Source organism: Pseudoliparis swirei, chromosome 2 (genome assembly GCF_029220125.1).
Source record: "Pseudoliparis swirei isolate HS2019 ecotype Mariana Trench chromosome 2, NWPU_hadal_v1, whole genome shotgun sequence".
Taxonomy (NCBI): domain Eukaryota; kingdom Metazoa; phylum Chordata; class Actinopteri; order Perciformes; family Liparidae; genus Pseudoliparis; species Pseudoliparis swirei.
The window spans coordinates 6,623,983-6,641,126 of record NC_079389.1 but is presented as its reverse complement, the minus strand read 5'-3'; the positions used below and the strand labels follow the sequence as shown (position 1 = coordinate 6,641,126).

The 17,144-nt window shown below is 40.5% G+C and overlaps 1 protein-coding gene across 1 annotated transcript; it reads left to right on the top strand.

The window, feature by feature from the left end:
- Nucleotides 1–9,490: 9,490 nt before the first annotated feature.
- Nucleotides 9,491–15,964, top strand: pdzk1 (PDZ domain containing 1). Its single transcript, XM_056433051.1, has 8 exons — nucleotides 9,491–9,622; nucleotides 9,896–10,105; nucleotides 10,865–11,078; nucleotides 11,969–12,331; nucleotides 12,392–12,588; nucleotides 12,978–13,202; nucleotides 13,285–13,608; nucleotides 15,828–15,964. Exons 2-8 carry the CDS (start codon nucleotides 9,899–9,901, stop codon nucleotides 15,870–15,872), a joined length of 1,575 nt encoding a protein of 524 aa, XP_056289026.1. The 5' UTR covers nucleotides 9,491–9,622; nucleotides 9,896–9,898; the 3' UTR covers nucleotides 15,873–15,964.
- The last annotated feature ends 1,180 nt before the right edge of the window (nucleotides 15,965–17,144 follow it).

Sequence of the window (17,144 nt, the reverse complement as noted above, 5' to 3'; positions counted from 1 at the left end):
GTGCCACTACTAGTCAAAAAGTGCCAGCAGACGGAGGGTCGGCCGCAGTGACGAGTCTGCGACGATTTAGTGACAAGCTTCACTGAAGTGCCCGGACAGCGGAATAAATCACTTTCATGATCACAGAATGGAGGAGCTGCGGTTTAGCTAGATAGATAGATAGCTAAAATAGCTAGATACACAGATGGATGTGTGTGTATATATATTTTAAAAAGACACTAATTAATATATATATATATATATATATTAATTAGTGTCTTTTTGTAGACACTTACTGACAATATGCAATAAGATAGTGCTGTACATTACTGCTGTACTGTATTTAATATTGTTTTGCTACTACTACGTTTCACTTCGTAACCTATTACACTTATATACCATGATATTGTAACGTCTCGGACGTTATGGCACTGATGAGACGGGGCGACGTTATTAATCCTCCCTTTATTAGGCATCCACCAACACAGACAGCGTGCTCGCATCCACCAACACAGACAGCGTGCTCCTCTCAGTTTAGCAGCTCGAACGTCAACAACAACGGTTCCCGTCAACCACCCTTAACTTCCGTTTTCCGACAGGTTAACCCCGCCTCCCCTCTACTCCGCCAATCACAGGCACGCCCCCTCGACCAGCATGCACGGTGCCACACTTTGATTGACAGCCACTTCACAGGGTCGCTACAATATATTACGAAGTGAAACGTAGTAGAAGCAAAACAATATTAAATATAGTACAGCAGTAATGTACAGCACTATCGCATATTGTAAGTAAGTGTCTACAAAAAGACACTAATTATATATATATATATATATCCATCTGTGTATCTAGCTATTTTAGCTATCTATCTATCTATCTATCTAGCTAAACCGCAGCTCCTCCATTCTGTGATCATGAAAGTGATTTCATCCGCTGTCCGGGCACTTCAGTGAAGCTTGTCACTGAGTCGTTGCAGACTCGTCAATGCGCAGACATGCCTCAGACGCGCCTGGCCGACCCTCCGTCCGCTGGCACTTTTTGACTAGTAGTGGCACTTTTTGACTAGCTGTGGCACCTTTTAACTAGTCGTGGCACTTTTTGACTAGCTGCGGCATCTGCTGGCAACTGCTGGCAAGTGCCACTGAGTGCCAGTGCTTAAACTTTAGACTAACAGTGGCATCTCCTCAAAGGAGAATTTCATGGAGGTATAACAGTATGACATGGTAAAAAAATTAATTATATATTTTTATTATTAAAGAAAGGCGGGTACATTATACATATCATGGTATATAAGTGTTATATATTACGAAGTGAAACGTAGTAGTAGCAAAACAATATTCAATATAGTACAGCAGTATTGTACAGCAATATCGTATTGCATATTGTAAGTAAGTCTAAAAAAATACATTATCTATGCAAGTCTGTGGCACTTGCCACTGAGGTGCCACTGAGGTGCCACTGAGGTGCCAGTGAGGTGCCAGTGAGTTGTCGCTGAGTATTGGCACCGAGCGGCACTTGCCACAGACTTGCCACTGAGTTGCCAGTGAGTTGCCAGTGAGTTGTCGGTGCCAGTGATTGCACTCGCCCTCTCTCCTGTGCGCTGCGCCACCAGATATTAGTTTCAGCTCAAGTAATTTATATATTGATGCATTAAGTCACATTTCTTATGTTTTCATGGGAACAGTTTGGTTGAAGGGATCTGAAACAACTGGTTACCTTGAGCGGATATTTACACTTTGAAACATGTTTATAGTGATGCTTGTTCACAACACTTTTGCCACACAATACCGACGCATTTTCGTGTGTGACTGTTTACCTGTGGAAATATACATTTCTGTTTTTCATTTTCAACCATTATTTTATCAATATTCTGTGCGGCCCTCACACCCCCCGTGATTTTCTTATTCGGCCCACTTGCTACTGAAGTTGAATAGCCCTGCTGTAGAGGATGGTAATGGATGTCTGGCGACAGGTAATAATGCATAACCGTCGATATACATTACCGTCGGTGGCGGTAATTCGTTATGAAAGATCGCAGTGTGCCAAGAAGAAGAAGAGGAAAACATCAAAGTGCAACTAATGCAGGTTTTAAAGCATCGACTAAAAGGTCGCGCTTTATGGTAAAGGACATTTTTTGTTTGCTCTCAGAGATAAAATATGAATTCATGAGAAATGCAAAATGTAACATGAAACCAAACAAAGTGGTTCAGGTGCAATGTGAAGGTGCTTCACGGTGCAGTGTGGGGATCGCAGGCAGGGAAAGGGACAAAGGTTCAGGATAGTGAGGTAACAATACCGCCTTAAATATGAAACCATCTTCGCAGAGTAGAATAAATCACAAAAGAGATGAGCACTTTGCCTCACGTCCAGGACTCACTGCACACACACTACATGGGCACAGACGCACAACAAGCCATTGCACTAATGTGTCGTATATTCTTATATATATTGTTGATCATGCTGACAGGTTGTTGATGTGATTTTGATGATGACGATGAAGATACGGCGTTGATGTCAGGGAGCGTTTGGCTATATGTGTGTGTCACCTGAGTACAGCCAGGTGTGATTCATTTTCAGTTAAAGGACAGTGTCTGGAATACATTCAGAAGCTGGTGTTGACTGGGCCTGGTATCTTTTGGAACCTGAAGAATCATAAAAATGTAAAGAAACTGTATGAACTGTATTTCCGGGTTGTGTTTTTGTGTTTCGCTTTGTACTTTTTGTCGTGAGGGGAACTAGCTAGCCAGCTGAACCCCTTATTGCTGAAGTGTAAATCTATCGCTTTATCTTGACGCCTCGAGGCTGGATAATAGCAGAATACTCTTCATTGAATTCAGAGTACAATTTGTTTTAAAGAGCAATGGTACAACAAGTCTTCTTTCACAGTAATGAATTAACTTTTACAGTTTTCACAATTGTTTTTCTTGGCTTTGGTTGAGCTTCTCACCTTTGTCCCATCCCGAGGAGAGGAGAGTCGTAAAGAGCCTTCCTGAAGGCAGTGGTGTATAGTAACGAAGTAGAAGTACTTCGTTACTTTACTTAAGTAGTTTTTTTGGGTATCTGTACTTTATTTTACTACTTATATTTCTGTTTACTTTTACTTTTACTTCACTACATTTTGCAATGAAAACTTGTACATTTACTCCGATACATTTCCCCTGAAACAGTATCGTTACTCGTTACTACGGAAAAAAATAATCATGAGAAACATCGGGACTGTTGTGGAACACACCGCAGCGCACCTGAACGCAGCACATCGGGGACTGTTGTGGAACACACCGCAGCGCACCTGAACGCAGCACGAGCACCAGGTTGGGGATCAGTGGTCCTTGCCGCGTGTTTTCTATTCCCAGTGATGCCCAGGATGCTAGCGAGCGAGCGGCTACAGATACGACTCATTTCATGTGGAGCAGCAATGGAAGCTACTCGAACAACCACGGGGACCAAGATCAACGTCCGTGGCCATATTTGGGCGAACTCTTTTCTTTTGTCGGACTGAAAGTTTCTTCCTACCGGATGAAGTGCCTCTTATGCCGACCGAAAGCTACGGAGATATTGGCCTTCAAAAACACACCAACCTCAGGAAACACATTGAGGTAAATTAAGATTAATCCCATGAGCCGCAACATTAATGTTTAGTCACCTGTTAAGATATCTAGCAGTGTTGCCCTCAGGATTGTAGTAAGTTATATCTTTGGCAGGAGAGGGGAAGACAGGTGTCTGATTGTCCTACGCATGTTGTATGTTAGGCTAACGTTCGCTAGCTATCGTCAATTAAATGAGACAATTAGCGTGAGTGGAGTAGACGGATCTCTAGCGAGTTAATGAGCTAAAGAAGTGTTGACACTTGTGAAAATTTGTTGATTTGAGTAGTCTTAGCTATAATATAATGCTAATCATTACAGCATTATTATAATTATTTGTATTAATATTATAAGAGTGACGGTCCAGTAATGGCGACGATATTGATTTTGGACTGTTGTTGTGTTTAACTACAGAGATACAAGTACATATTCACAAATCAACTCTGGATGCACGGACAGTGCATGAAACTAAATGTATAATCTTCAAATTAAAACAAACTATTTTGTACAAAACTTTAGGTTGGGGTCATGACATGTTAGGAAGTGTTATTAATTCTATCATGTCTATAATACTCTCACTTTATTTCAGGAATGGACTACATCAAGCAGCACATGGAAGAACCCTCCCTGCAGCTATGTGATGCCACCAGGTCCAGTTCATCTGATGAAGAGGACTTCTTCTTCGTCATCTCAAGCCGTGACAGCAGCAAACAGCTGGATGGAGACGTGGATCACGTTGACTTGCTGAAATGCTTCCCAACTGTGTGCTGCTGTCTGTGAAGCTAGACACACTATACCTGCATCAGGGCCTGTGAAGCTATACACACTCTACCTCCACCAGGGTCTGTGAAGCTAGACACACTCTACCTGCACCATCAGGGCCTGTGAAGCTAGACACACTCTACCTGCACCAGGGTCTGTGAAGCTAGACACACTCTACCTGCACCAGGGCCTGTGAAGCTAGACACACTCTACCTGCATCAGGGCCTGTGAAGCTAGACACACTCTACCTGCATCAGGGCCTGTGAAGCTAGACACACTCTACCTGCATCAGGGCCTGTGAAGCTAGACACACTCTACCTGCATCAGGGCCTGTGAAGCTAGACACACTCTACCTCCACCAGGGTCTGTGAAGCTAGACACACTCTACCTGCACCAGGGTCTGTGAAGCTAGACACACTCTACCTGCATCAGGGCCTGTGAAGCTAGACACACCTCTACCTGCATCAGGGCCTGTGAAGCTAGACACACTCTACCTCCACCAGGGTCTGTGAAGCTAGACACACTCTACCTGCACCATCAGGGCCTGTGAAGCTAGACACACTCTACCTGCACCAGGGTCTGTGAAGCTAGACACACTCTACCTGCATCAGGGCCTGTGAAGCTAGACACACTCTACCTGCACCATGTGAACGGCTCTTCAGCATCGCAGGACTCGTCTTCAGCCCCAGAAGAGCGACACTGAAATCTGTCCATTTTGAAAATCAACTTCTTTTGAAGATGAACAATACATTTTTCACTTTAAAGTGATGATTCTGGTTGTTACTTTTGGTTCTGCTTTTTTCTGTGTTAATCGTGTTTTTATATTTTAGTAATTTCATAGTATTCATATATTGCGAAGTTCATCCTAGCTCATACTCCTTGTTCATGGCGGCCTAAACAAATAAACTTCATAATTCTCAAAATTCTGACCCTTTGTTTTTTTTATTAACAGCATTTACTTTTTACTTTTACTTTAAATACTTAAGTACATTTAATATCAGAAAATTACTTTCGATACTTAAGTACAAAAAATATCAGATACTTTAATACTTTTACTCAAGTAGTATTCTCATAGGTGACTTACTTTTACTTGAGTAATTTTCCAGTCAAGTATCTTTACTTTTACTCAAGTATGACTTTTGGGTACTTTATCATACCTGCAAACTTGTCACCTTTCGGTGAAATTCACCGTTTTGAACTCAAAATAGGCCATCCACGTGAATCGTGGAGATCCGAAGAGTTTTTGTTTTTTTGGGGTCACCTGGCCCGCTGCCGTTGAGATTGCAGTGAGACGCGGAGAAAAGTGTGAAGTGGTGCTCTTCGCAATAAAACATCTTTGATGGGACGTGTCGCGTCTCGGCCAATCAGCGTTCAGATGTCCACAGCGTTTGGGGGTTCAGGTTAGCTTGAATGTTAGCCCGCTACATCTACTCCTGTCACGCTGCACGGTGTAGCGATGCTAACAAAGTACCCGTACGTTAAACACGATGTGATTTAGCATATTTTTAGTATCGATACTTCATTAAGAGAGCGATCAGAGCGCACGCGCTGCTCCGTGTCGAGCTGTCTGCGCACACTGCGCTGCGCAGCTCACAGCGAGAGAAGTGGCGCAGCTTAGAGACTTCGGCTTAAAAAATACAAAGATGCCAGAAGTGAAATGTTTGTCTGTAAAGTTGTGTAACTACAGCTGCTCATCCTGATGAACTGTGGATCATCTGGTCAGAGACTAACGGCCTCATAGTGTATAATCAATGCTATGATGGAACCATGTAGTTTCATTCATATCTGGCTGTATTAATACTAATATTACTGTCATTTGTTAAGTGTTGAAAAAGTTGGTAAAAAGTGAACCATACAGATGTTTTATTTATTACTATTATAGATAAATATACCAGTCTCGTATTTATGGTACCATATTGTTTTTATGGTATTGTATAGAATTCTGGTATCGGGTATCATGATATTTATGGCAGGTATGTAATATGTATAGAAGTTATAATATGAGTATCGTGACAAACAGGTAGAGACAGAACAGATTCAGGGAAAGTCCATGAGGACTGTTCAGGCACACAAAAAAGGAAGTTGGTTCATGAATGACTTTAACCATATTATATAAAATGACAATGTATATTTGTTATTACTATCATTATAGGGCTGAGTCAGAGCGGAGGACCTTTTGTTCTTAAACTGTTTATCATTATTTAGATTTGTGGTCAGAACAATAAAATGACAAGTTGTGGTTCTAAAAGCTTTGAGGCTTCAAACAACGTGGATGTGGTGTGGTGAAAGAAAAAGAAAAAAATCACCCCCCCCGTTGTCACCTTTTTCACCCCTCATGAGTTTGCAGGTATGTTTATACACCACTGCCTGAAGGAAAGGACTCTCCCATAGTTACAGACCAGCAGCCATACAACAACGACAAACCCTGAGCTTCGTGAAGGTTGTGGGTGTCTTTCTGAAAATAAATGTACATGTAGTCCCTTCAAGTAGAGTCTGGATCAAGTGTGGGTTTTTATTCTTACTGTTGATTGACATGGAACATGTATTTTGTAAGAGATCCCCGAGGGCAGTCGGTCAAACTATAACCTGTAATGATATTATGGTGCAATTGAATTGAAACATGCAGTATAACACAATTTAATTCAACAGAACCACAAACTACAGCCTCTTAAGTGACGGTAGAGTTTGTGCAGGACTGTTGAATTAGTCTTAGATTTAGCGAGGTGTGCCTAATAAATTGGCAACTCTGTAGAGGTGTGAAGATACAACATATAGAAGGAACTGGAAGAGTTGTCCAAGGTACACGGACGTAAAAGAAAAGCAGATTCTGAGGCCGAGGATATTTTAAGGGCATCTCGTTTTATATAAAACATATTTGCAGTTTTACTTTTAGATTTTGGCTAAGAAAGTACACTACCATTCAAAAGTTTGGGGTCACCCAGACAATTTGGTCTTTTCCATGAAAACTCACACTTCTATTTATCAAATGAATAAAAAATGAATAAAAATATATAGTCAAGACATTGACAAGGTTAGAAATAATGATTTATATTTGAACTATTAATGTTGTTCTTCAAACTTGTCGTTCAAAGGAAGGCCAGTTTTATAGCTTCTCTCAGCAGCATAACTGTTTTCAGCTGCGCTCACATAAAAAGGCCTTTCAAGGGTTTTCTACCCCTCCGTTAGTTTTCTAAGACCACTGGAGACGGGCCTCTATACACCTATGGAGAGATTTCATTAACAACCAGAGAATAGTCATTTACCACATTAACAATGTAAAGAGTGTTTTTATGATTAATGTAATGTTATATTAAAAAGTCAGTGCTTTAAGGACATTTCTAAGTGACCACAAACTTTTTAACGGTCGTGTATTTTTAGTTGTTAAATCCAAACTTATATTCTTTTAGCTTATAGCTTTGAGTAATGCAATACATGTATAGAAACAAGAGCAACGCAAATGTCTATGCATTGCCCTTGTTGTGTATTTTATTCAGTCATTGCAATACAATACAATATTATTCTGTATAATATACAAAACAGAAAGACTGAAAGGGTATAGGTAGAAGCAAAAAATGCTTATATATTCCTATCCTAAATTATTATTAATCAAATAAATCAGAAAATGAATATAAAATAAAGAAAAATAATAAAGAAAATAAACAATTTGAATATATCCACATACATACGTTTCAATCACACTTATAACCCTTTAAAAATGGTTTTATAAATAATCCTTTTGAAAACCCTAAATGAGCTAATGCAGTGCTGACTGTAACGTATACCGAGCGGCTCCTAACAGCGTCTTGCCGTCCGCGTGGTGAATCTTTGACCACTGCGTCGTGGATCCATATTCATTGTGTCGTGGGCCGTCTCCTCCTGAGGCGTATTACTGACACGAGACGCTGTTGAATAACTCACCCTTTAGGCTCACCTTTGGCACATCAAAGTCCCTGCAGGGGGGGGGGGGGGGGGGAGACATATGAGCCAAGCAGTGACAGGTGAGCGCCTCCTTAGGACCGGGACACCGAGCAGAGACGAGCTGGTGAGCTGCATTTGAACACTCCGCCGCACTTTACCTGAAATCTATTATTATTATTATTATTATTATTATTATATTTTTAAAGAGCCGATTCCAGATCTAAAGCGAAAATCTGAAGACAAATAACTTTTAGAAAAAGAGAAAAAACAGACCTTTTGGACATACTATGTTGGGGTAATTTACTGAATCCTAACTTTAGGCCACAAACAATATGTGGAAATAAGTGAAAGTTCAGTTTTTGGTTGAGTTGGTAATAAATGTCTCAGGGGTCGCAGGTCGGCAGAGCTTTGTTTTAAGCCAAAAAGATTTGAAACCACAAACATGTAGTACAATATAAATACTACTTCCATATAAAAATAATAGATGAGTGGACTTTTATGAAGGCAATATAGTTGATCTGTCTGTTTTATTTGAGTGTAATTCTGATACTGGATCCATGAACCTTATAACCTACATAGTTCCCTCTTGAGGGAATTCTTAAACAATGAGCATCCTGCAGTTAAACATTGTTAAAAAGCACACAACCAAACTTAAAAGTGTAGTGGAGATTCCAAAGTGTTTAAAGACAGTCAACATGGCTGAATTTAAAGGCAATCTGTATTATATTGTAATTCTAAATCATAGCATATTTCTCATAAAAACTGTACTGTACATGTGTTACACTGTTCCTGTATAGGAGGGACATATTGTTCTTTTCAAGTAAATAAAACAAGATTAATGGGAAAATCAGGGATTTAGGTTTCCCATTTTGATAGAATAGCATGAACTGTCCTCGGGAGTAATTTAGTCAAAAGGCTGCACATCACATGGAAGTGGAAAACAGTATCAATTATAATAAAAAACAAATTGTTCTGATATCTGCTCGGTCGGTTCGACCTCTCCGTACGCGGTGGTTACAGCACGGGAAAAACAACAGTTTCCTACAATAACTACATCACCTAGTTACACACCCACACACACACACACCCACACACACACACACACACACACACACAGATACACACACACCCTTGACAACATAAGTATTATAAAAGAGGTACATTGGCGCTGTGCACTCAAAGTCCAGGCTGTCTTTATAGAGGAGAGTCGGCACCACAGTCAGCTGTGGCTGCTGTTAACAATTAACTGACATGGAAGATTAACTTCTCATGTGAAGTTATCAGCACTTCTACGGCTTCTTCGGGTCCAGGGTTACCTGCTATTAAATGTCCGTTTAAAGGGTGACAGCAGTGGCAGGAAAAAGGGAGGAGAGATACTAAAGGTTAGACAGAAATCAAATAACTGCAGTTACTTCTTTTCTCAAAGATCAGATGAATAACTAGAAGTGTGTGTTTGTACGTCCCTCGGTTATCATTTTATATCTGGACCTCAAAGTTTACATTATATATCAAGAGTATTTACTTTACACCACTTTGATTTTGAAATTGTTCTCGTGATATTTAGAGCAGTAACGAGTCATCAGTGTCATACATGGCTTTGCAAGATGTCCTTTTTGAGTGCGTGTTTGTGATATTAACCCTCTCCTCCGTATTAGGACATGGCCGGGTACAAGCCGAAGGTGATTTCTCTAACCAAGAGCCCGGGACATTCTTTCGGCTTCTACTTGAGGGTGGAGCAGGCTGTGGACGGTCACCTGATCCGCTGCCTGGATATGGGAGGTGCAGCTGAACTGGCTGGCATGAAAGATGGAGACCGCCTCCTGAGGGTCAATGGAACATTTGTTGATGGACTGCCCCATTCAGAGGTCAGTAGGATGTGGGAATACCGCAGTGCAATTAAATCAATAAGAACTCTGAGAGATATATGGAGCCCCAAAGATGTCAAAATGTAGTACAAGCTAATTAAGTACATTCTTGAGCCATTTGAAAAGCACTTTGAAATGCACAAACTATATATATATATAAATATTTATATTTATATTGATATATTTATATACATACATATGTATTTACATATGTATATATATATATATTAATATTAATATATATATATGTATTTAAATGTGTATATATATTAATATTAAAATATTAATATATATATATATAGTGTTACTATTAGATTGATGCAGCTAGGATATTGGAGAGTGGTGTGGGATATTGTAAATGTTGCAGAAAATATAGAATACATAAACATTTGAATGTGTGTCAAAACCCAAAAATAAAATAGTAAGTAAGAAGTCAAAAAATGTACAAGCCAGTGAAATATAGATCGAAGAGATGTCTTAATCAAATGATTTAATTGTTGTTTAAGCAAATAAATGAAGCTGTTGTTGCTTATTTAAGGTTATATAAATAGTAAAAAGCTTCATATTTCAACTTAAACCTCAATTCACTCATTAAACAAAAAATAATACGTGTGGGTGTATTGTTGATTTTGTTATATGTTTGACTTGTGCGGTAACCTTTGACTACATTTGGTCTGGGCTCCGTAGGATGACTGCATTGAGCTGCTGCAGGTATATATTTTGATAAACACGTCTGCTGTGTGTGTGTTCCACGTCCAGGTGGTGGACATGGTCAGAATCAGTGGAGTATCGGTCACATTTCACATCCTGGAGGAAGCTTCCTACCTGCAAGCCAAAGAAAAGGGGGTGAACCTGTCCGGCCCTCAGAACACGCCCGTCACCAGCGGTGGGCCCAAACAGGCTCTAAAGCCCAAACTGTGCTACCTGGTGAAGCCCAGCTCAGGCTTCGGGTTTTCCATCCGCTCAGTCAAAGGTGAGATGACGAGACAATTTAGGGCATAAATAATTTTATAAAATGAATGGAAATCAAAGCATTAAATAAGGACATACAAATATAACTTTGTGATTTATCTACCCGTGTGGGTAGCAAGATTATAACTGCTGCATAGATTATAACTGCTGCATTGGCTTTATTGATGATTTAAAGAAATAGTTTCCAAATTGTTATATTTTAGTAATGTATAAATAATAAAACTTTTGGGTGTGCCAGATCATTAAATCGTAAATGGATTCAGTTTGTAACGTCCTCCAGAATGACGGTTGCATGTCCATTGAGGCTTGAAGCAAAAAACAATTATTCATTTTACTCCTTCTTCCTTGGCAATACGTATTTTGTAGTATAGCAGTAGTAGAACGTGAATAATTAAAATACTTGTGAATGATGCAAGCTCTGGATGGTTGGTCCCATCTAGATCGGAAGCATTTTTCATTCTACTAGTGAACGAAAGGGGTTTCCGTCAGACAGCACTGAGGGCAAACCTCTCCCAATGTTGACCTTGAGCCTAAATCCTGCAACTCGACCTCAAACGTGCTCGTCGCGGATGATGTGGCCTCGAGCTCCTGTAGCTCCAATGAGGAGCGGACCTACGAGGTCTGGTAGTCCCACTTCTTTGAACCTCAAGGCATCCAGATATAAATTATTTCATAATTTCGGATCAATTTCTCTGCAGCTCTTCTCCTATTTTCCGTTGGAGCAACACAAGTGACGCATTAAAGGAGAATAAAAAACAAATAAGGTTTAGATTAATGGATTATAACTCATCTTTAAAGTAGGTCACGACGAAAGAGAACGACTGAAGAGAACCGTCTGTTTAATATTTGCACATTGCAGCTTCCTCATATCTTCTACAACACCATTTCCAGGTGACCCGGGTTTGTTCATGACAGAGGTGACCGAAGGAGGGGTGGCTGACAGGGCCGGGGTCAGCGTCAACGACCGCCTGCTGGAGATCAACGGGGTCAACGTCGAAGACTCCACGCACGACGAGGTCGTGGACACCATCAAGCTGGCGGGCGGCAGCATCATGTTCCTGCTGGTCGACGAGGAAACGGACCGGCACTACCAGAACCAAGGCGTGAAGATAGGAGCGTGGTTAGCCACCACCAGGTATCTCCCACACAAGCCGTGCATCATCGACATGACCAAAGGACCCGACGGCTACGGCTTCCTCCTCAAGGAGTACAACAATATAGGCAAGGCCGTCTGTCAAATATTACAAACGGCTGGTATTTGAAGGCGGGAAGGAAGGCCGTGTTTCAACAGTGTGCTCGGTAACCTCCACGCAGGCCACGTCACCGTCGACATAGACAGAGGCAGCCCGGCAGGAAGAGCCGGTCTGAAGGAGATGGACCGACTGGTGGCCGTGGACGGGAAGGAGGTGGACGGCCGCAGCCACGAGCAGGTGGTGAGCAGCGTCAAGGAGAGTGGAAACACATGCTGCCTCCTAGTGGTGGACAAAGACACGGACCACATGTATAAGCAGGTGAGTCAAGGTGCGGCTAAACTAAACTAGTCACTCAAAGGAAGGCCAGTTTTATAGCTTCTCTCACCAGCGTAACTGTTTTCAGCTGCGCTCACATAAAAGAGTTTTCCACCCCTCCGTTTGTCTTCTAAGGCGATAACACAATGGACCACTAGAACACTGGAGATGGGCCTCTATACACCTATAGAGAGACTTCATTAAACACCAGAGAATAGTCATTTACCACATTAATTAAGTATAGAGAGTATTTTTGATTCATTTAATGTTATATTTTAAAAATCGGTGCTTTTCTTTGAAAAATAAGGACATTTCTCAGTGACCTCAAACTTTTTAAAGGTCGTGTATTTTTGTTGTTAAACCCAACCTTACATTGTTTTATGTGTCTCCAGGGCAAAGTGTCTCCTCTGATCTTCTTGGAAGAGATGAAGGACTCCAACTCACCGCCTAGTTACAGAGAGGCCCTCAAGTTTCCTGTTCCCGTCAAACCAGCCACACCTGTTCAGAGTAGGACGGAGGAGCTGAAGCCCAAACTGTGTAAGATGGAAAAGGCCTCAGCTGGATATGGCTTCCACATAAATGGCATCGAGGGGATGTCTGGACATACCATCAAGGAGGTATAGGAAGCACAGCAATCTCACGCATTAAAAAAAATAAAACTAATTCTTATTAAACCGGTGATAAACACTTTTGTTTCAGGTGGTGAAAAGTGGAGCGGCCGACCGGGCGGGTGTGGAGGAGGACGACGTCTTGGTGGAGGTCAACGGGGTCAACGCGGAGCAGAGCAGCCACGACGAGGTGGTGGAGATGATCCGGAGCAGCGGCAGCTCTCTGGAGATGCTGGTGGCGAACAAGAGCGTCTACGACCGACTCAAAGCTCGGGGGGTGGTCGTCACGCGCCTGCTGCTCGGGGAAACCTCCCACGCTCAGGTACACAGCGCGGACACGACGGAGGAAGAGGAGGAGAGACGTGAGGAAGAGGAGGAGGGACGTGAGGCTAAACCAGCAGCAGAGCGAGAGCGGGTGAGTGGTGGTGCTGGAGGTCTCACGGGGATCATGTGTCCCCAGCGGTGTGGTTCTGAGGAGGGCCAGACTGAAGTAGCTCAACTACTATGGGATGGTTGCCATGACAACGTGTACAGACAGTCATGTTCAGTAAGTTGTTCAGCGGCACCAACAGGAAGGGATCGTTTCTGGTCTTTACTGATTATAGCTTTAATAAAAAGTAGGGCTGTGAAACGATTAAAATGTTTAATCGGGTTAATCACAGGTTTTTGTGGATTAATCATGATTAATCACATATTACCGATATTCTCGGTATATTTTGTGAGAACATAGAGATTTATGACAAAAGACGGATATATACATTTATACATTCTTCTATACAATGGTGCTGCAACTCAGCAGTTATTTAGCAGTTTTCTTCCATATGGAACATTAATACATCTTCATCCTAAACAGAATGTTTAACCCTCCTGTTGCCTTTCGGGTCAATTTGACCCCATTCAATGTTTAATGTCGGTGTTCTTTGGGGTCAATTTGACCCCAGGCTGTTTTTCACTGTGTCAAACATATAAGAAATATCAACTTCTTTATTTATTTAAAGGGCTATTTAGGTAGTCAACAAACAAACATAAAGTACCTCGCACTTAAACTTGGGAAGCAATATTAATTCTAATAATTTTCTGGAGGTTTTAATTGCTGGGGTCAAATTGACCCCGAGGGTAAAATATGTTAGTAAATGTAAAGGTAACAGGAGGGTTAAACAGAACATCTTTCTCTTGTTTGTCAACCATTAACTCCACCATGATACAATCTAAAGGCCTCTAGTCTTCCTCTAGCAGCTGCTGAGGCAAACTGACTGTGTGGGTTTTCTTCATGAACTGGGCCGTGATGAAAGGGACGGCGGGGACACCGCTGCAAAGCTGAAACCTCACCGGCCCGGACAGGTGGACAGATTGACAAGTGACTTTTTTTTTGCTCGGTCCCGATGCGCGCGCACGGAGCTCTGTGGCGCGCGAGACGGAGATCGATAAGTGTTAACGCAACGCGAAGAGACAGAAATGACATGCTGCTGTGGAGATACGATCAACAACAGATGTTTAGTTTAATAAAAGAACAAAGACGTGCTATAGAGAACATGTCAGGGGGCGGGCCAATCTCTTTAATGTCATGCGATCTACCAACACTACGCCGCGATCGACTGGCAGGTCGCGATCGACGTGTTGAGACCCTGATCTACAGGAAGTAAAAGTCGTAACAAGGTTTCCGGAGGTGAACCTGCGGAAGGATCATTACCGATGAACAGACCGTCTGCATGAGAGCGGACAGAGTTCAGATTGAAGTGGTGTATTGGAAGCTCATTTTGCAAGTGACTTTTTTTTCGTCCCGACGACCAACAACAGACGGATTGGAAGCTCATTCTGCGCATGCGTTAAATGCGTTTAAAAAAAAAAACTAGTTAAACCTGAAATTGAATTAACTGAGTTAACGCGTTATTTTTCACAGCACTAATAAAAAGAGATTAGCACTTCAGTGGCACTTATAGTATTACTCATGGTATTACTAATATTATTAATTATTGTATTACTTATGGTATTACTTGTAGTATTACTTATTGCATTACTTATTGTATTACTTAGTGTTACTTATTGTATTACTTGTAGTATTAATTATTGCATTATTTATTGTATTACTTATAGTGTTACTTATTGTATTACTTGTAGTATTAATTATTGCATTACTTATTGTATTACTTATATTATTACTTATAGTATTACTTATTGTATTACTCATGGTATTACTTGTAGTATTACTTATGGTATTACTTTTGTTCTTGCTTTTTGTATTACTTATGGTATTACTTGTGGTATTAATTATGGTATTTTGTAGTTTGGCTTTCTTGAATGATACTTTCTTGATTCTTGTTTTTCTGAGTTAGTACTCGTGGTGAATTCACATATGTCACTTTGGATAAAAGCGTCTGCTAACTGACATGGAATGTAATGAAATTGCATTTATGTTACCCTAAATATAAACTTTAACAACTTTGGTGATTCCTAGATATTTCATCAGCGCCATCTTCAGGTCATAACTTGAATCGTTTCAGTACTTCGGTTTATGACCAAATATGTGCAAAAAAAACGAGTCTGAGCAGTTCTTTAAATATAAATACTTTCAACGCAGAGAAAACATTTTTCAATGTCTAAAAATTGTGATTTTGTTTTCCTTCTCTCTTCTAGACCACATCATCTTCATCTGAAGACAGTTTTGATGAGAGACTCTAAGCAAGCAGCTCTGAAGGCTTCACACATGTCATCCATATCACAGGAGACGCAGACTTTTCAAGGATATTTGCACAATTAAAGGGCTGATAACACCTTTTCGTGAATATTTCGCTCTTCCTTTGATGAAAATAGTATCTACTTAGATCTGACTAATAAGATAAGATAAGATAAACCTTTATTAGTCCCACAGTGGGGAAATTTCAGGATCACAGCAATGAGTGCTTAATAAAGCATTAATAAAAATAAAACATAAAACACAATACTAAATATACAGAGAAAACTAAATATATACACAAGGCAGTGACCAAAGTGAATTTCCAGCAGGTTAAAGTGTCCAGGAAAATAAAGTGCTGAGTGTGCCAAGATAATATAAAATATGATGGCTTATAAGCTTATAACACTATTACTGTTTCCAGTAAATACTGCAGCCTTTCATTAGTGGATCATAAAACTCACGGTTCAGATCAGGACAAAAGAAAAAAGTGACTATATGACGTTTAGAGATTCCTGATTGTGTTTTCCTTGCTGCCGATACTAATTGCTGCTCAGTGATGATCCATATTGATTATAGCGGCTCGTCAAGGCTCCCAAAGATCATCTCAACTCTCTGAAGTCTTAAGAAATTATAAATGTTATCCTTTTACTTTACGTAGTGCGTTTTCCCTCATAAAAACAATTCAAATGAAATGGGGATAAAAGATAGTATTTTGTATTGATAAAAATAGCAGACATTTTAGTTTGAATTATGAAGTATTAGCTGTTTAGAGCTATAGTGTAAACATCGCATAACTCTTGTCTAATTTGTGTTTATTTGGATTTATTCAAGTTCCTCAACAATACATTTTATGAGATTACATGTGAAAACTTCATGATAACGTTATAATGTACCTTCTTCACCCAATCCTAATTTTCACTTGAAGAGCCTGAACGCATCACAATGAAACTAAAAGAACCTTCCTCTGTTGTCCATGAGACATTTTAGCAGAAATATGTGAATAGGAAAGCATAAATGATCATATATTTGACTGATTATTGGTGAATAACAATTGTCAGTGACACACTGATGCTTAATGTTAAACTGTGTAATTAATCCGCGGTCCACCTGCTTGTGGAGGGGCGATCCGGACCGATCCGTTACAACACTACCGTTCATTATTTGTCTCTCTCGGCTTCCTTTATTTAAACTTTTTTAACTTTGTTTTCTCAGTTGTGAAAGAAAAATCAAATGAATGACAGTTTTCACAAACACCATAAATGAAAACATACCGTCTG

Bases quoted from the DNA above. Each gene is read 5' to 3' on its own strand.
- pdzk1 (XM_056433051.1), top strand. From the start codon at position 9,899: ATGGCCGGGTACAAGCCGAAGGTGATTTCTCTAACCAAGAGCCCGGGA. The intron at 11,079-11,968 runs GTGAGATGACGA...CACCATTTCCAG, and splicing joins TTCCATCCGCTCAGTCAAAG to GTGACCCGGGTTTGTTCATG. The intron at 12,589-12,977 runs GTGAGTCAAGGT...ATGTGTCTCCAG, and splicing joins CGGACCACATGTATAAGCAG to GGCAAAGTGTCTCCTCTGAT.